The following is a 20,150-nucleotide window of genomic DNA, read 5'->3' as shown; positions in this document are numbered from 1 at the left end:
CTAATACATTTATACGTAAACTGTTAGGCATAACATAAGCTGAAAAACTATTTCAACTTATTTTGTGCTTATTATTCCAGCTTATCCTAACATTATTTGTTTATTTTATAGGGTCTGCCCTTTTGACATTAAACATACATCTGGTTGTTGAGTTAACTTATGCAGATAATAACAAAAATTAGGCCTAAAACATTTGACATTGTTAGTGCTTTATGTCATTAACATATAATGGAATCATACACAAGAAAAATATATTATCATAAAAAAACGTTTTTTCGTGTTCAAGAAGTCTTTATAATTGCCGTTTCTACTGCAAACGAACGGTGTATCATCTTTTTGCTAAAACATACAGTTAAGATCTCCATAATTGTAACCAATTTCATTTCCCCAACAGCTCGCATGTCTACCATACCACCACCGGTAATTCGACGTGGACCACAGAATGCAACGAGCAGAACCGGAGGTACCGTAACCTTTGCTTGCGTCACCGACAAAGCAACTTCACCAAGACCCGATGTACTCTGGTACAAAGATGGAAAACAACTCAGTAACAATGACAAAGTTACGGCAAACGCTGGCAACCTGAGAATCACTAATGTAATGGTAAGTTTGAACTTGTTAAATGCAATATTGTAAGTTGAGTATGACTTTGGTAGTTTGTGGAATTTGTCGGTTGTCTTGAGTTTAGATTAATTTTAGTCAGCGAAATATGGGTTGAAGCCTGTTTAATGTTTTGCCACTTGGTGATGTTACGGAGACCAGTAGTGATTGTTTTAGGAATTCACATTGTTTATGTGTGTTTTGTTTCGTTAAAATCCAAACATTGGAAAGTTGTTAACTCTTTTAAATCGTTTAAATACCGCAACTTAAATTCAGTATTACCCGAAGTGGTGCATTTTTGCTCGTTTTTCTCAATTTTTGCTGATAATTAGAAATATTTTCCATACAGCTTCTATACGTATAGTGTCACAAAAATCAAGAAGCGTTATAATCCCAAGTTTCCAAATCCCAAATCATTTTGCAAAGTCTCACGAATCTCACAATACCAGCCTCCACAGACAGTTTAATCTCCGCAACCAAGTTTACCAAGATATCGTTGCGGTTGAACTATCCGCTTGGATAGTAGTCTACTAAGCTTTGTGACGAAAGAATCGAGATAATTTCCGCGGTTATTGTTGCGCAACAAGCCCCCCTTGTGCACAGGTGCGCAGTAATTGTTGGTCGTGCCCCCCGATATACCCACACACCCAGGTTTTTCACACCTTGTAATAATCGCCCTCTTGTTTTGACGATCAACCCGCCATGTTTGAAGTGAGATTTCGGTTGTCAACGCTTTTTGTCGTGGACTTTGGTTGTCTGGTGTTTATGACTTGATTAAACATATAAAAACTTCGGTTTGTGTTGATTTTAGTCACACACAGGTGGTTGTAGTTTAAAATATTTATGTTTCTTGGAATTAAGTAAGTGTAAACTTGGGGATTGTAATACATTCCAGACGAAAACCTTAAACCAGTCGCTTCTTTTTATTGTCTAACAACAAGAAAGAGCTTTCCAAAATTTCTCTTCTGTAAACATCTTTAATATCTTCTTTAAATAAAAAATGTGGACATATGAAATTGTATTTTAAGTGTTATATGTCGTTTAAAATGTGGCACTTACTTAATATGCATTTAAGTAACTTAATAGTCGTGCAAAAACACAATAATGTACAGTTTAATGTTAGTGACGCACCACAGTATGGTACAGCTGTTTTTTACAGATTTAAAGTTTAAACATATCCCTGAAGCGACTTAAAATTTGTCACATAAACCTAATACCTACTTTTGCTTACACTTGTCAAGCAGTAACTGTAATCTGATTAGCTTAAAAATATGTCACTATTTTAACAGGCCGATGATGCTGGTCGTTACACTTGCAAAATAATGAACGATTACGGAATGAGTTCTTGGGATTCATGGCTTCGAATTGTCGGTAAGTTCAACATTTTATTCCACACGAAACAAAGTCGTTAGCAGAAATGCGTACTCGGAAATGAATGCAGGGAGCTGGGGTTCGAACCCATGGTCGTAGGATTTGATTTCAAATGTTTCCATTATGGGCGAAATAAAGACATTAATGGCGTTGGTTCACAAAAAAAATTGAAAATATGCGAGGCAATGATGGTTTAAAAATATATTCAGTGTTCATTTAAAGTATTTTGTTTTTTGGAGTTTATTTTGAGGTTTGTCAATAAAGTAAGAAAAAAAAATTTAGCTGATATTTTGCTTCCCGAAAACGACAGAAGCAAGTATTTCTATTTAGGACAAAATTAAGAAATAAAGGCGACTGTTCCGTTTGATCGAGCTTGTGCAAAAAATATAACATTAAATATTATAAATACAAAGTTTTATGGGTTTTTTAAAAAAATGTCTCGTGATTAAAGTTTATTTCCATGTTTGTTAGCTTTCATGAAGTGACACTTTTTAAGTTTCGAATTTTTCCTTTTCCAGAAAACGACAAAAGCATTCCAACCCAACCAGACGTTGAAGACTTTCCATCTGCTCCAGGACCCCCTCTAATGGTCAACACAACATCTACATCAATCGCCGTTAGGTGGCAGGCGAGCGCACTTTCAGGCAGCTCATCTATACTGCATTACGACGTCGAGTATTACAAGTAAGGGAAAAAGTACCGAACGAGCGTTTCGTCCACCAGGTTGCATATGTAACAAATTGTCGTTTAATTGGTGTAATGCTAAACAAAATACTAGTTGTTTTCCAAGAACTTCCTGGTAAAGTTTTTTAAATAAAAAAGCGTTGTCGGCAGGATTCGAACCTGCGCGGGCAGAGCCCAACAGATTTCTAGTCTGTCGCCTTAACCACTCGGCCACGACAACTGATGGCTTTCTTCGTCCAAATTCCCAACCTGATACAGTAATAATAGAAAAAACGACTGTAAAATACTTTGAAAATGCACCAAGGGATCAGCTGTATGATAAAGTGTTAGGCATTTTCTTGGAAATCGTACAACGAGCTATAATACTCAATGAATTGAATTCGATCTACATTTTTGTTTTTGTATTACACTTTTAAACGTTCGTCACAAAATATTATAACTTGGCTGTTACAAAAGATTTTGATTGCAACATTGTTCATTAAGTTCAAATGATTGATCATACCACAGTATGATAACATTCATTTAGATTTCGAAGTCTTTTAAAATATATTATTACAGCCAGTTTTTGCAACTATGACAAAACAGACCTAATTGTATTTTGACTTAACTATTTTTTTACATTTGTGGAAATAAAAGCAACGATCAGCGAAAGAAATAGATGTTAGTTAACCAGTTTTAACCACATCATTTGCTGATGTATCAATAATCTACAGCGACGTGAAAGAAGCTTATCGTCTTCTCTATTGTATATTTACATTGTCGCAAAGTGTCCCGACAAACAGCGCAAAACCAATATTTACCCCCGGGGTCTAAAACTTACGCCACAACTCTCACAAAGTCCCGACATTCCAATCCAACTCAACGGGAAAACAAAAACGTTTCCTTTCACGTGACAAAATCGCCCGAGCGTGACCGCTTTGACTAAATGCGCGTCGAATTTGGAAAAGTCGTGTTTACCCCCCCAACACCCCCCTCTTTTCCCCCCTTTCCGTTTGACCTTGTCGCCCCTTCTACGCTATGGGGTAACTACAGGAAGTTGGTTGTGTGTGGGCGGAAACAAAACCAATGTTATGTTGGTATCGAATACACAGCTGTGATATGCGTTGCTCGTTTCGCAGATTGAGATAAAATTTGACGCCTACGCTGTTTTGTATTAGAAATACTATATAAACGTTTTGTCCACCAGGCTGCATGCTTTTTATTCAATTTGGTCTAAAGTTATCTAGAAAACTGTTTTTGTTGAATTACTCGTTTAAATTTTGTCAAGAGACAAAACGAGTCACTCTTGCAATTAGTAAAGAAACAAAAACTGCAATTAAAGATATTTAATATGGCTTTAAATGAAACATATTGCATATTTGGGAAACAACTAATAATCAAGTTTATGTTTTTGTTTAAATTGACTGTTTACTTTTAAACAAATAACAGCAAATACACGAAACACGTGTTTTGTTCTTCATAAACCGGTAGCAATTTCTCAACAAAATAGGTCAAATTTTGGTAACGCATTTTTGACATATTTGACCCATGACCCCATTTTCACGTCATTACCCCTTTACCCCACTGTCGCAAACGCTTTCAACCCAAACAAAGTCTAACCTTAAAACTCGCTATTGAAGCTTTTTACCATAACCAGTGTAAGGGTCATTGCAACTGTGGCCAGCCGTAAAGTAAACAACATACGTTTATGCCTCCAACTTATGTTTGACTCTCAGTTGTGTGTTTCAAGCCCCAGCACTTAGGGTTGTAACCCCATGTTGACCCAGCCACGAGGGCTCGTTTCCGGTGGAGAAAATGGGGGTTTTAGGGGCATCAAAAAAGTTTTTAAGTCATGAGCGCATGTTACGGTTCGTGCCGTTTGATGTAAGAGTCGATTTCCTGAATTTTGATGCAATTGAAATGGTAGTTTGGCTGCGCACACTTTGCGCCTTATGTGATGAAACTGTGGAGTTAGTATCTTTTGCTAAGTTTTGATTTTAGTTATTGTGCCATGTGTTATAGTACCGATAGTGATGTAAGATGTAATTTTGCGGGTTCGAACAATGTTTAGTTTTATTTTGATGACAAATTTTCTTGGTGTGTGCAATCTGTTTGTTACAATTTAGCAAAACTTACTGTCCAAAACTTTATTTCGACTATTATGTCTATTCCAAACGTATAATGGCTTTACAATAAAAACTACAAACAAGTCAAAAACCCCAAATCCAAAAAGTGTGTCCTCGTTTCATATCTTATACCCCTATTTTTCTTGTTTCAAATGTCAAATAAAGGTTTTTTTGTATTGCAGCATCGGCAGTCGTACTACCTCTTGGGAGCGACTGAACAAGATCAAAGACACCGTTTGTATCGTGAAAGGACTTGTCCCTTCTTCCAACTATGTATTCCTTGTTCGAGCTGTGAATGCGAAAGGATACAGTGACCCTAGTGCTATATCCAAAAATATCAAAACCAAACGTAAGACATTGAGATAGCAACGTAAAAAGTAGCAATGACTTCATGTTTGGAAAGCCTCCTGTCGTGGGTTCAAATCCCACCGCAGGCTAAATTTTTGTTCCCATACGAAAAGGATTTGCGCCTTTTCGTATGGGAATGCTTCGGAGGTCGCCTTAAATTCGCAAGGCATACTAAAAACTGATAAACATTTCTATGTTGGCCGTAAAAAACTGCTACATTGCTTTCATATAATTTTATTGACTTCAAATGTTCATGATTAAATTTATGGTCGAATTTTACTTCTGTGAACGCAATAACATTCGAATACACGTTGGGCAAAAACAACAAGACGGTTTAAACAAGAAATTATCTTTAAAAATTTTGGGAAACACTAATCTGGCGCACTTCCCAAACAAGGTTATTTAAACTCCTTGCAGAAATTCCACCTCCAGAACCAGACCGCACCCCAGAACAACTTCAACAATTTCTCGATCAAATCGACATTCGTGTAACAGAAGTCGTGCAGTTCCACCACGCACCAGATCCCACTGGGTTAGTTCGCCTCATGTGGGCGACAGAGAGCTCATGTGATGACCTGGACGAGTTTGTAATCGTATGGCAACCGGTCACTGGCGACGACAGTTCTGTACAACGCGCTACCGCTCCATGCACTGCAAGGTAAAACATAGGTTTTCATCCAGTAAAATATCAAATGTTCGGCTTTCACGCAGCAGTAGTAAAAACTGCGTCGGTATAATATGGTAAAAGTCAAACTATAGGACGCTAGTGAAGGAAAATATGATGTCATAACAGTTGACGTCATCAGAGAATGACGTTTCAAGACTTTTCTCGTAATTTGTTAAAATATATTTGTTTTTCGTTCGTTTTCCATAGTAGTGTTTTTGTTTGATTTTTAAAAATGCATTTTTTTCTGCTATTACCAGCAGAAAAAAAAAGATGTTTAATGCAATTCGGCGGCACTTCGTTCAAAATCAACTTTGAACTATTTTGCTTCCTAATTCCTAATAAACTCAAAAGAATCTGCGCTTGTTTTCGTACGTCCACCTTCTGACGTACAACACAAATTTTAAAATTTTGTTTCCGTTGTTTTTTACTTTATTGTGTCCGCAAATGTCAGGCTGAAGGTTAGAATAGAGACTTAAAACAGGTTGAGATTATTACTCTTCATGTAACACTGGCGCCTTTTAATTCGCGTTTTTTATCTCTATTTCAGCTCCTACGATCTGGACAGTATTCCAGTTGACGTCACCTACCAGATTCGCATCCGTCCGTTTCGTGGGTCTCTGGAGGGAAAACCAAGTCCAATCACTTTTGTGTCCCTTAAACAAGGCAGTAAGTAGAACAAAACTGAATCTGTGTTCTCTACTATACTTAGCAATACACCAAATTTGCAAAAACGTCTAAATCAATTCACAAACCGTTTCGTAATGTGCAGAAATACCCCCACAACTGCCGAAGATCACACCAAAACTACAATCCGACGGCACAGTTGTGTTGTATTGGGCGCCACCTAGCGACATTGCCGAGGACCGGATCAGCGGATATTCCATCAGGTGTCGCACGAGAGACGACTCGTACACGAATTCGTTTTTCGTGAACGGAACCAAAAACGAAGCCACCATTCGTGATTTACCGCAAGATGGCGTGCTGGCGCTGTCTGTGACGTATTTAACGATGCTTGGAGAAGGAACAACTAGTCATGATGCTGATGTACAACTTGGAGGTTGGTGATTTGAGCGACAATCTTTTTGATTTTTGATGGTTCAGCACCGACTTGTAAATCGAGTCGACTTCGCGCTTGAGTCACCCTTGATTTGGGTCTAAATTCAGATTTGCCATCTTTTTTGCCGCATTTCTACCTTTTCGAGACTGATTAGGGTAAATAAAAAAAAAACTTTTATATGCGTCGAAGATCATTGTTTTTTCTGTCTAACGCTGGTTTGCTTCACTCTTTTGGTCAAGAAAAAGGTTTCAAACTTTTTAAATTTACCCAAGTTAACCCTTCCAAAGTGTGACCCCGAATTACCAAGCGGTTCACCCACAGGCCCCCTAACCGCGAATTTTTTTACAAAACGACTCTATTGACTAAACTACATAATTTAGGTGTTTCATGCCATGGTGCATTGTAAAGTATTTCAAAGCATCTTGTCCCATTTAATCAAATTCATCCATTTTTTTCATTTGTTCACAGTTCCGTTGGACGTCGACCAACCAGAAGGTTTTGTTTCAATGCTTCAGCAGCCAGCAGTTATCGCCGGCATCGCTCTCGGTCTTGTCGCTCTCATCGCTGCTGTCGTCGGTGGCGTTTGTTTTTACAAGCGATCGAAGAGGAACAAAAAAGCGCGAGGCCTTCACGGTAATAATAAAATTTTCCGTTTTTTTGCATGTTGAATTCGCTATAGCGAAAAAGCTATGATTTGAAAAGCTTTGTTGAATTCAGGTTTTTCTAATTTGTGGTTGTTTGCTTATTACAACGCAATATCATTGCTCTATCTTTTTTCTTTCTAATGTTTTGCTTACTTGAATGACTTTATGATATCACTTGCATAATTGCTTAATTTCCTCAATTAAGTAACTACTATGTCTTAAAATATGCATTTTTGCTTACACAGCCAAATGCAAAAAAGAAACAATTGCAAAATATGCGTTTTCAAACCTAACAAAACATATCTTAAAAACAATAAAAAATTTTACCATTTATTAGCATAAAAAAACAAAAATATCAAATGCTTGTGTTTTCGCAATTGAAGCATGGCTGAATTTCCTGGTTTGCTGATTTATAATAATCCAATGCTTTTAACTAACACTGGCTTTTGTGTTTTCTCGCTTCTCTTCGTGATTGACAGTCCGATCATTCAGCTTCACTCCCCAATCAGGTAATTCCCCCAAACTGCATGCTTCTATTCACTAAATCAGCTTTGAAAATTAACACGTTTCGATTGACTGTGCCAAAGTTTGGCAACAATGCACCATATTCTGAAAGTATGTTTGTTTGAGCTGTCATTTGTTAATGACGTGGCCATCTAAGCTATTATGTCATTGTTTAGTGACGTCACGTATTGTTGAATGGACGTAACAACATTTCAGTAAATTTTTTATTGTTGCATTTAGAAAAAAAACATCTGTGTGTGTTGTTTGGAATACATATGTTTTATCTTTCGAGTTCAAGTCACCGTAAAATAAAAACCAAATCTTTTTTACCTCAAACAGGTCCACATCGCATCACTGGTGGCCCCCGTTTCGACGGGAGTGTCCCTTATTCCCCTGCTTTTCAAATCGCCCCTGTTGGGGGTGGTGGGGTCGGCAACGTCGGTGGTGGGGGTATGGGCGGTGGCTCGGATGGGGTTGGTGGTGGGGCCAGGGGAAACCCCGGGGGCGCAGATAACAACCGAATGTTCACCCAGCGTCAGGATGGCAGGATGCACAACCCGTCCAACGTCACAAAGAACGCTATTGTGACGTATGATGTCAAGTAAGTAGTGACTCATTTAGTTGTGTTTTATTTACAAATTAGTCTAGTTTAGTTAAGGATTGAAAACATTGTTTAAAAGAATAGTATCAATTACTTTCATATGTTTTGTTCTTTTAAAAGCCAACGGGCTATTTAAACTGAAGGAAAATGAAATAGATAATTGCAACACAAGTTTTTATTTGGACCGGCCCAAATTGCCAAATCAATAATAAATTCTCCTGCGGACCTCAAAGCGTTGTAAAAGTTTTAGTTCTGCTGACTCGCGATCAAACTGTTGTAGTTATGCTAAGTCATCAGAAAACCTAAACTATGTACTTGGCAGAAATGAAACCGTTTCAAATTCACTTGATGAGAAACCAACAGGCGTTTCCCATCCTAGCTTCTCTTACGTCACTGATCAGCTGACTAGCATGAGTGACATCCCACCCCAGTTCACCAAGACTAATTTATCCAGGTCAGTACTGTGCCGTTTGGTAAATAGTTTCTAAAAAGACACCAAAAACGTCACACTTTACGTCCCTTTTCAAACCAGCATAGAATTTTTTTCTGAAGTGATGTAACAGAATTTGTGGCATAAAACCTTTCTTAAAATATCCATAAAAAATCCAAATAAATCGACAAAAAAGGATTTTAAATTTGGCAGATCAAATTGATAAATCTTCTCATAGAAATGACTTTAAAAATCTATTATATCATAGAAATCACATTGTTTCACAGAAATCATGGCGTTTCAAATTGTCTCATAGAAATCAAATTCTTTCAACAGACCTAGCATTGCATCCACGCAGTCTTGTCCAGTGCAACAACAGATGCAGCACCACCATCAGCAGCTGATAAGGAACAGAAGCGGAAACAGCAACGTCTTTGCATCCGATCTCGAGTCCTCCCGCTTTCACGACACGTCATCATCTTCCGCAAGTAACCTTCGCAGTGTAGGGGAACTCCCACCTCCACCACCCAGCCCACCGCTCTCTCAACGAACCGGTGTTAGTGACAGGTAAGATAAAAAAGAGATACATTTTTGTTCACTACGATTAATTGTGATTAGTCGCATAATGAATTGGCGAAGGTCTGTTATGCGATTAAGCGGACTATTTTCTTGACTGACAATTGCAGCTAACTTCGGCTAATCCGGACCCGTTTGGCCCTAAAAAAATCCGGATTAGACGAAGATCCAGATAAACCGATGTCGATTAGTTAAAGCCTTACCACATTACAAATCATTTGTACCTCGAGTTTTGTCCGAATTAGGCGAAGATCCGGATTAACCGAGGTTTGCTGTATTATCATTATATTGTCGAAGAAGGTAGCCATCCAAGGTTTCGCACAGGGACCCAAAGTATTGAATATTTTTAAAAACGGGCACTTTTTTCTTATTCACAGAAGCCGAGGAAGCAGTTCGGCAATGCACTCAACCGGTGAGAGGTCAAGTCGGGGTCAGAGGTCACGAAAGCGGCCGCAAGGTGGCAGCACCAACATGGGAACCGGAGCCACGGCCCAGTACGCTTCTACCAAATTTACGAATGTTGATACTGATACCGGAATCGACAGTCCTCATCAAACCCCATCACCACATCGGTGGGTTTCATAAGAATACTGTCTCTTGTTTACAAACTTGATATTTAGAATGGCAAGGGTTTAGATTTTGGAATGTCTGTTGCTGGTTATGGATCTTTTTGTACTGAATCTCATTTTAGAATAGAAACGGTTTTGTCTAGTTTTAGCACAATCAGATCTATTGAATTTTTACAAATATTCACTTGTGAACAAATATTTTAGATGTGTTTTATTCCTATTAAGCTTTAAACGCCATGCACAGGCAAAAGTAAATCGAATTGTGACTTGTTCTAGATCTTAGGAACCGGTATCATAGAAAGCGGTATAGCGGTTTCAGTAGGATTAGATTTTCACAAATCAATCAATACTTTTTTGCTAGACCCGTTGGTATTTCGTCACCCACACCCCCAACCCCGCCTATTCGAGGTGTTTCTGCTTTACCTTATGGACGAGGACAACCTGTGATGCATTTCAACGATGCGCAGTAAGTTTAAGGCAATTATAAACTACGACGTTTTTGTATGTGTTAAAATACTCAGTAAAACAGAGGCAACCAAGAAAGTATAAAACTCAAGATATTATAACATATGAATTCTTTGTTGAAATTTCAAATTTTAGGAACTTTGTGAATATTTACTTCTTAAATGTATTTTTCTTTTAGAGACCCCACATTGAACTTGGGTTACTTGGCTTGGTTTGGTTTTCTCAAATTTATTTTTTGTTTAGGGACCCCACATTGAACTTGGGTTACCTGGCGGGTCCATCAGAGGGCGATACAGATGCAGAAAACGACGCAGTCGGTCGTTTGAACGTTCGACAATTTGCCAACGAATCATGCCAGAGAAACAGTGTTGCAGTTTCAGCCGTGTCTATGATGAATACGTACGGCTCTGAATCAGACCAAGAGCAAACTTCAAGCGAACCGGAAACTTCGGATGATGAATCATTACAGATGGAGTCGGTTTCACAGGTCGGTTTTTACAACGACTTTAATATCATGACTTTAATCACTGTAACAATTGAAAACTTATTAGGATTTGCAAATTTTAACAAACCTTCAAAATTTTTGGCAAATATTAGTTTGCTGCTAAAGCAAATTGCTAAGGTTATCAGTTCTTTGAAATATATGACATTATTAGTCCTTACTCAAATAGAATCACTAAATTCAAGACGAAAATACTTTGACCAACAAGCCACCCAGAACCTCCCTTTAAGGAGATAACAAGTATGCCTTATGGCAAATTGCTGACGATCTCGAAATAATTGGCATCACCATCAGCCCTTATTCAAATAGAAAAAATCTCATGTTGATTCAGGTCGGACAAAACCGAGCCCTTTTGGATGAAGACGCCGAACCTCCACGCCCTAACCCCCAGCCCCGACACTTTAAGCCATCACAACAACAACAACACAACGATCGCCACTACCCTAACGCTTACCACACACACCCTGCTAACATCGACGAAGGCCAACCTCTGATAAACAACATAAGACAAGATGCGCCTTCCACCACAAAACCGCGTCCAAACCGTAGACCAGGGAACAAGTCGAGACGACAGAGGGCTTCGAATAAGGACCTTTCCCGTGTAAACAGCGCAAGCAGTTCAACATCTTCATCATATCAGCATAACACCGGTGACAGTGGCATGAGCGCTGGGGTAGGCTGCTCTACTGAACACAGCAGCCTCAACAGCAACGCAAGTGGTGGGAGTGCGCTCGCCGGAGCAGTCAGTCGAAGTCGAACGGCTGGTAACTTGTCGTCATATGACGTAGCGGGTCCTAACGACCACGTGACGTCAGAAGAGGAATTGTTACGTCATCAGGATGGTAATTTTTCGTCGCCGACTTCGCCCACGGCTAGTTGCGTATCAGAACAAAGCGGATACCATAGCACCGGTTCGAGCTGTTGGCAATATCACGAACCGCATACTGTCGCCCAACAAATGCCACGAAGACATCCAAGGCAGGAACCTGAACCAGTGATTAACCAACAACAGCAGCAACACCCAAATACACATTCATTAGGTAGGTATTGAGAGATATTGGAGCATTGTAGCTTAGGTTTTACAAATTGATTGTCCGAAAAGTCAGCTTTATATGATAAACGGCTACGGCCATATGTTTGTCCAATTTATAATTTATTTGTAAGCTGTAACAGTCACACTGTTTCGACATATAAAGTCTCATCAGTGAAGCTGTAGACAAAGATATTAGCATCGAACAGAATTGGTCGTGGCATGGCTTTTCTGCCTGTTGCTCCCAACAAACTGGAGTGCTGTTAAATGGCTTCACTAGCCATGCCTTAAGTTTCGTCACCAGCTGCACTGGTGGGGTCTTATATAAAACAGTGTGCACTGTCTGCACCTTACTTAACATTTATTGGTTTGACGTCGCTACTTTGTTCATTTGCCATACAATACACAATAAATGTACTCGCTAATTGTGCAGCTAACATTATCTTTTTTAAGGAGACAGAAACGCCAGTTACCCTAAAGCGCAACAACGCTACTACCCCAATACAATGAACGGGACTTCCCCAATGATGCAAGACTGCTCTTCTGCGCCCACTGGCGGTATAGACTCCATGACAGGAGGTGGCGCTCAGCTCCAAGTCGCCAGAACAGTGCTCGTCGGCGGGATCGGCGGCAAAATGGCTCGGGGAAGACCGCAAGAATTGTCCGACGTCCCCGAGGTCTCGACGTCTGATTTCTGCGAAGACTATAGCGATCAGAGTCAATAGATGTTAATTGACTTTATGAAAAAGTATATTTGTTCCTCGAAAATTTGAGGCATTGACAACATGTTTTCTATCATGCTTTGGCGCTTCATTGTCACTATATTCGTTTCACTGTCAGCCGATAAACTTCGGCGTCCGTTCACAATGTGAGCGTATTCGTGAAGTTATTTCCTAATCTTTTTTTAAGGCAGTTCCATTTTATTTACGTGTGTTGTTTCGAGAATTTTCGGGCTGCTTGAAGCCCAATCGACTGTGTGAATCTTTGCTGCAATGAAAAACCTTCGTTTGTGAATCACTATTCGAAAGATATCTTGAAAACTTTTACAAACCTTCTAAAACTTTTAAAATGTTTCAATCCAAAAATATACGAAAAAACATGTCCAATATGGAAAATACCTTAAAAATCAATCCGAATGTTAAACTGCCATCAAATGTCGCAAATCTGAAACAAACAACATTTTTTGATAAACCGACACTTACCGACACTTGTTTGTCCACAGCAAGACGAATAGTATCTTAATACGTCCATTTTGTTCTTTTTCGTGCCGCAGTACCACTTCGTCGCCATGGAAACGTACAACGCCACATAGCTTATCCCTATTCTTCGTGTTGTTCCCTTAGCCCCCGCCCGCTTTCCTATTTATTTTTTGCTCGACTAACAGTGGCTTTTCGGCGTTTCTGTACCGCAAATGCCGGTCGCTGAAATTTCGCGTTTTTTGTTTCTTTTTTCATTGTCTTGCGTCGTTTTTTGTGTCGCTCGGCGCACTGTCTCGTACTTCGCGTCAAATACAAACGTCTCTCCTAGGAATAGAGTGTTCAAGCTGTATGAGTACCAGATCCTTCAACAGGCAGCGTGATCATTTATCACGTTTTTGTGTGAATAAATAACTGAGAATGGATTCTATTAGAACTCTTGAAAGGGAGCCGAAGATGCTATACACACTCGTTTTATCCTCATAGATGGATTGTGTTTCTTGAAAACGATTTTCCACTCTCAGATGTGTGGTCTAGGAAAAGTTTATTTAGTTTGGTGACAAAAAATTCGAGGCCCAATCCAACTGCATTGAAACCAGTGGTGGGATTCAGCCGGTTCGCACCGGTTCTGTAGAACCGTCTCACGAAATTTTATGAGATCAGCAAACCGGTTAGCATTACTAGTTACGGTCAATGGATATTTGCATCTTATCTGATACACTGAGTTTTGAGATCCGGCTAAAAATATTGCTTTTGGCATAGAACCGGCTGACAAAACTTTAGAATCCAACCACTGATTGAAGCCACAACTAACACGAATTAGCTCTATAATGTTGTGAGATGTGAAAAAAGTAGACGATATGCTAGTTGTGCGCTACTGACAGAAAAGCGTAGAACAGCCTGCAGCTACACCGTTAATACCTACGTTATGTATACCATAACCACAGGGCTCAACGTTGGTGAAACCAGTCAAATGGTCTTCAGGTTATAATCAAGTGTTAGGAAGGGGAAACGATGTGAGAAGATTTCAAGCACAGGAAGGAAGTGTATAGAACAAACATTATGGCAAAAGTGCTGTCATACAAATCGTAGATCATAGAAAGAAGGTTGTTACATGTAACGGCGTAACGCAATCTCATTGTACACAACAACTAACACTTAAATACACTAAAGGTGTAGCCTACTTTTCACTACAAGGCAATATAGATAAGACACATTAGGCTGCCCGGTACTCTTAGTCAGATTATCCGAAAGCAGTTAGATGTTTTCAAATAATTGAGGGTAACCTTCAGTTTGGAACCGCCTACTGTTTCCAGAGAGAGAATATGTATTTTGTTTGTTGCCTCAAGAAATCTAAAAGCGTGGAAACAAACGTTTCCAGAAATAATTGGGACAAAGGCACAAATTAAAAATGTGTTTGCATGCAGCGATTTAGCAGTAACATACACAATGAAGGTGAGTCAACTCCATAACAAACAAAAATAAATAAATTGCAATAATTTAACGTTTGGACAAAAAAACGTATTTTTGTATGTACACAAAGACAAAAATGATAGTATAGGCTAAAAATGGAACCTTTGCACTTTAATTCACCAATATTAAGCCGCACAAATTTATTTTAGTAAACAAGGCCCTCGGAATCCCTTTTCATAGAATAAAATATATTTTAGTCTCCAACGAGACCTCGAGGTCACTTGTGATTACGGCTGCAGAAGGGCGTCCGAGACTAGTATATTTCAGTCACGCCCAGATTTGACGTTTTTATCAATTAAATTTTAATGTATAATAGAAGGTTTTGTTAATATTTTACTTTATTGTTGTGAATTTTTTGATAAACTACAACACGATGACTTTTGTGTGTAATTTTTCTATTTTTTAGGCGTGATTAACAGTCATTTGCTCTTGTAAACTCGTCTCACCTCGATACAGTTCTGGCGTATGTTGTTGACTTTGCATGCAAAATTGCAAATGTAGACGAATAAATCGTAAAGTGCTCTAGTTGTAAAGCTTCTGGATGTGCGAAGGTTTAACATAAAACCTGTAATTGTTGGCAGTGATTGTGGGGGTATGATAAAAGTTGCAAAAAATTTGTGTTGTTTGCTGCATTTAAAATAATAAATAAACATAATAAAAGTCCAATGAATGTTTTAGTTATTTGCTTTGCAAAAGTTTGCATTAACTGTTGTAACTATTAAAAGATTATTTGGCATGCCCTTGAGCTGTAAATGTTTACAGAAAATACTTCAATTTATGTAATATTTTTTATTGGAAACATATACCATTATATTAGTGTAATATATACTATTTAATTTTGTGCATGTTGTAATTAAAACTAGGGCATATGCTCAAAATTGCCATAGCAACCAGCCGAAGAAACCTGAATTGTAAGCTACAGTTTACACTAACAATATAAAAACAAAATACAGGTATTTGACTACAGCATCAAAATTTGCTTGAAACAGATTTATGTGACAAACAGCTAATTTTGTAGATATCACATACGGTTTTGTTGTAATCATTGACAGATTTAACGATTTTTCTCTGTGTAAAGCACTTTTTTATTCTGTTGATACTGTTTGGATGCACAAATGCACACAGCTTTTGTTAATCTTGTAGCAGTAAATAAAATAATCCAAAGTCATTTTTGCCTCTCACAGATTTGTAAACAACATGTGTAATGGCCCATTGACATAATACAAACCATCAGGAATTGCTGCAATAATATGCAATAGGTTTTCGTGTTTAAGCCCAAAGCCAAATTTTACTTTCAATATGGCCAACAAGACATCATTACACCCTCCAACACAAAATGTCAGGCCTGTGGTTCAAGACTCTCCCAGTATGATTCTGTATCGCAAAATGGAAAACATCATTGAAAAAATGCAAGATGAGCGAATTGGTGTACCCATAAAAACTGTAAAAAGCTTGCTAACAAAAATACCAGATGTTTTCAGTGGTGAAGACCTGGTCAACTGGTTAAATTCCAACATAAACATCAATGATCAAGAAGAAGCCATACATTTGGGATCCCTTATTGCCGCCCATGGGTATTTCTTTCCCATAGACGACCATGTGATCACACTAAAAAATGATGGATCATTTTACCGTTTTCAGTCTCCTCGGCACTGGCCCTCGAAAGGATGGGACCCAGAAAATACTGAATATGCAATTTATCTCTGCAAGCGCACAATGCAGAACAAAGCAAGGTTAGAGCTTGCAGATTATGAAGCAGAAAACCTTGCACGGTTGCAAAGAACTTTCTCTAAGAACTGGGAGTTTATATTTGCCAAAGCCGAACAAGAGGCAAAACAGGATAGAAAACGAGATAAAATCGTGCGCAAAGTTTTGGACAGCCAAGAGCGGGCTTTCTGGGATGTGCACCGACCAGTACCTGGATGTGTTAACACCACTGAAGTTGACATAAAGAAAGCATACTGGTACAAAGACAGAACTAAAAAGTCTATGTACAACTCTTCTCCACGCAAGTCTGCAGAAAAAACTTCCCCCAGTCCAAGGAAAGATGCTGAGACCATTGAATCTTTAAATCTTACCATCCAGAATTTGACAAGACAGTTGGATCGGCATTGCCTCAAAATGTCCAAAGTGTGTGAGAGCGTCATAAGCTACACAGAGCAACAGTTAGATTATGACCCCCAAATAACCCCACCTGAGCCTGCCAACCCTTGGATATCAAATGAGGATCATTACTGGACTGAGAGCAGGGAGAAAGATATCACCGTTCGGCGGGCTACTCGATGGAAGTTCTCTTTTGGGGGTCTTCTGAAGGATGATCAGGGCAGAGCAGAGTTCCGGAAGTTTTTGGAAAAGGAATTTTCGGCTGAAAACTTGGATTTCTGGCTGGCCTGCAAAGATCTGAAAATGCAACCTATCAATAAAGCCAAAAGCACAGTACAGCAAATTTACAAAGACTATGTTTCAGAGGAAACTTCTAGTCCAATCAACATTGATTCAAAAATTTATGACACCACCATGAAAAACATGTCCAATCCAGACCGCTACTGTTTTGAGGAAGCACAAGAGCACATCTACCAACTTATGAAAAATGACAGTTATGCCAGGTTCCTGAAATCGGATCAGTATAAGGGCTACATTCAAGGTAAGAAGCCCTTGGATAAACCGCAACGAAGGGTAATAGCTTCTCCATACAACCCACTAGTGAATGAATCAAGCTCAGATTAAGAGTGGTTTTACCGAAGCCAGAACCCCTTATGTGTTAATGTGGGTATGTTATGACAAGGTGGGTATGCCATGTTGATTTCAGATTTCTATTTATTTGTAGTTTCCAACACTGTTAAATGCAGATCTTAACTGGTGATCATGTTTCTTTTTTGTGAGTTTCTCAAAAACCGGTTTACCTGTCTGCTTGTGCATAAGCACAGACCTTTTTGTCCCGATGTTACTTCATTATATTTGTTCTTATTATGCCCTTTCTTCAGTTATCCCAAAGTTTATTTATTGTCTCTTTATGCCATCGTAATCTGTATGAAAAAAGCACCCATTTCATGCAAAGACACTAGTGTGTTGGGTTGTATAAGAACAAAACATATATACTCTGACCTAAGTGTTGTTTACTGCCATGGTGTTTATTTCCAGTGGTCACCTTGATCTAGACTTTCTTGTTGAATTTTGGGTATTTCTTATGTAAAAGAGGTATATTTATATTTGTTCCAATCATAATTTCTTTCTGATACCATTCAAACGCACATGTTTGTTATCATTACCACAAATTGTGTCAAGTCTTCCAACAGAAAAGCTGTTTTCTTATGATTTGATGCTACCTAAATTGTACACCAGTAGCTTGTGACATGGACTATCTCATACTAGTATTGCACAATATGCGGAGCTCTAAATCCTCATAGAATAGACATACAAATGCCATCAAACATATTCAGTACTTGCAAATGCCTGTCTTACCATTCCTGATATATAGTTTGTCCGAAGTGTTTGTAACTTTTATTGTGAATGGAGTTGTGTGACACAAATAGATCTTGCCCTGGCCTAATTAACTGGTGCACACAAACTTCCAGGTGTCTAATCATCAGCATTAGGTTTGTGTATCTGCTAAACTTGACTGATCATGACAACAGCAAGCATATGCAATGCCTGTTGTATTATACTCCTTTTGCCAGTTTGATTTCTTTTTAAGAGTTCACTGTGTTGCCCAACTTCAAATTGCTGCGCAAAAATGTTTTTTTCTGAGATTACTTTTTATATTTTGTGCACATACACAAGACCTAATAAAAGACTTAAGTGATTCCTTCCTGTGGCTGCTTAACAACTTATGAGCAACCAGTCGTACGTCCAAACCTATAAAGTTTTTCTTGTTGTGTATTTTATTTGTTTTGATATTGTCTCTGTGCACTCAATTTACTATTTTTTGTTTTGTGGTGCATTTTGGGCTTCATAATTTCTTCAGCATTGACACTATATTGTCTGAATGTGTGTTTGTTTTAGTGATCATTTCAAATGCCAAGAATATACTTATGATTTCAAATATGTATGAAATGTGAGGAGTTTCACCAAAGACAATAAACTGGGCAAAAACTTCAAACTTGTGGCTTTTATTGGATTTACCCTAAATTAAATAAACACTATTTTACTTGTTTCACACTCATGCCAAAGGCTATAAAAATCTCTTAGCAATTAATCCAGAGGAAGAAAAAGCTCTTTACAGTGAAAGCTAAAGCTTTACAATCTGCTTTCCTATATTTTTACCATTCATCATTTCTATAAAAGCCTGTCCTGTATTTTCCAACCCAGTTGTTACAGTTTCATGATTTTTTATCTGACAATTCTTGTATGAATCCATCAAAAATGACAAAGCATGCATAAACTTTTCCGGATAGTTAAGAACAAGGAATCGCTCTCGTGAGATTTCTCTTTGTGCGATTAATTCCACAATGTCTGCAGGCAAAGGGGGTGGGTATGGAACATTGTCATTGTAAACAGCAATTTGACCACACAAAATCACACTCGAGTTTTTGTTCATGCAGTTGATAACAGCATTATTGATGTCACCTCCAACATTGTCAAAATACACATCAACTCCACCTGGGCAAATGCGCTTAATCTCTGAATGAACATCTTCAGTTTTGTAGCAAATTGCCTCATCAAACCCAAAATACTCCACGATAAATTCACATTTTTCAGGACTTCCACAAATGCCAATTAATTTACCACAACCTAGAATTTTGCCAACTTGCCCAGCTATGGAACCACATGATCCAGCAGCAGCACTCACTACCATCGTTTGGTTAGAATTCGGAACAATGTTACCTCTCTCCATTACACCTATAGCAGATGTTAGGCCATTAATTCCAAAAAGGCCCAAAGCTAAGCTAGCATTTTTCCGGTTCAGGTTTTCTAACTTCAGCACGCTTGACTCATCTTGGACAGTGTACAGTTGAAAGGGCCAGGAAAAGCCTTTAGGTGTCACCAGGTCACCCACTTCTAAATTTGGAGATTTGCTTTTAATGACTGTAGCAACTGCTGAGCCTTTAATAGTGTCTCCCATGCCCCAAGCAGATGCATACACAACCCCACTATCTTCATTCATCAAGCACCGCATAAGAGGATCAACACTCAAATATAGAGTTTCAAATAAAGCTTCTCCGTTACCTGGTTCTTCAGGAAATGGGCAAACTTCACACCCAAAGTTTTCGACCTTTGGTTCTTTATCAACACCAGGTCGGGAACGCAAAAACACCCTTTGGTTTTCTTTTTTGGACATTTTTTTGCCAACAAATACGAAAAATTAAAGATACAAATCTTATAAACAAA

The 20,150-nt window shown here is 38.6% G+C and overlaps 3 protein-coding genes and 1 non-coding gene across 5 annotated transcripts in view; 2 read left to right on the top strand and 2 right to left on the bottom strand.

Annotated features, from left to right (window-relative positions):
- LOC145237728 (roundabout homolog 2-like) overlaps positions 1-13,683 on the top strand; it is a 75,912-nt gene extending 62,229 nt beyond the window's left edge. Inside the window, exons 10-26 of one of the 2 annotated variants that reach the window (XM_080100700.1) lie at positions 395-603; positions 1,890-1,971; positions 2,490-2,655; positions 4,943-5,109; positions 5,526-5,766; positions 6,323-6,441; positions 6,545-6,832; positions 7,301-7,465; positions 7,956-7,985; positions 8,320-8,581; positions 8,904-9,035; positions 9,348-9,578; positions 9,965-10,159; positions 10,518-10,622; positions 10,865-11,108; positions 11,455-12,163; positions 12,607-13,683. In XM_080100700.1, the coding sequence (XP_079956826.1) occupies positions 395-603; positions 1,890-1,971; positions 2,490-2,655; positions 4,943-5,109; positions 5,526-5,766; positions 6,323-6,441; positions 6,545-6,832; positions 7,301-7,465; positions 7,956-7,985; positions 8,320-8,581; positions 8,904-9,035; positions 9,348-9,578; positions 9,965-10,159; positions 10,518-10,622; positions 10,865-11,108; positions 11,455-12,163; positions 12,607-12,878 (3,617 nt within the window). In that variant the 3' untranslated portion in view covers positions 12,879-13,683. The remainder of the gene's footprint in view (positions 1-394; positions 604-1,889; positions 1,972-2,489; positions 2,656-4,942; positions 5,110-5,525; positions 5,767-6,322; positions 6,442-6,544; positions 6,833-7,300; positions 7,466-7,955; positions 7,986-8,319; positions 8,582-8,903; positions 9,036-9,347; positions 9,579-9,964; positions 10,160-10,517; positions 10,623-10,864; positions 11,109-11,454; positions 12,164-12,606) is intronic. The other variant, XM_080100701.1, reaches the window with a different exon arrangement.
- Trnas-aga (transfer RNA serine (anticodon AGA)) lies at positions 2,794-2,875 on the bottom strand. The gene has a single exon. It is a non-coding gene; the product is annotated as a tRNA-Ser (tRNA).
- A 1,966-nt stretch (positions 13,684-15,649) lies between the features above and the next one.
- Positions 15,650-18,921, top strand: LOC145237729 (regulator of G-protein signaling 7-like). Its single transcript, XM_080100702.1, has one exon. The coding sequence runs from the start codon at positions 16,122-16,124 to the stop codon at positions 17,547-17,549; it is 1,428 nt and encodes a 475-aa protein (XP_079956828.1). The 5' UTR covers positions 15,650-16,121; the 3' UTR covers positions 17,550-18,921.
- LOC145237730 (prostaglandin reductase 2-like) lies at positions 18,916-20,106 on the bottom strand. The gene has a single exon (XM_080100703.1). The coding sequence runs from the start codon at positions 20,098-20,100 to the stop codon at positions 19,051-19,053; it is 1,050 nt and encodes a 349-aa protein (XP_079956829.1). The 5' UTR covers positions 20,101-20,106; the 3' UTR covers positions 18,916-19,050.
- Between the last annotated feature and the right edge of the window lie 44 nt (positions 20,107-20,150).

Source organism: Phallusia mammillata, chromosome 7 (assembly GCF_965637545.1).
Source record: "Phallusia mammillata chromosome 7, kaPhaMamm4.hap1.1, whole genome shotgun sequence".
Lineage (NCBI taxonomy): Eukaryota > Metazoa > Chordata > Ascidiacea > Phlebobranchia > Ascidiidae > Phallusia > Phallusia mammillata.
This window is presented reverse-complemented; position numbering and strand designations above follow the sequence as displayed.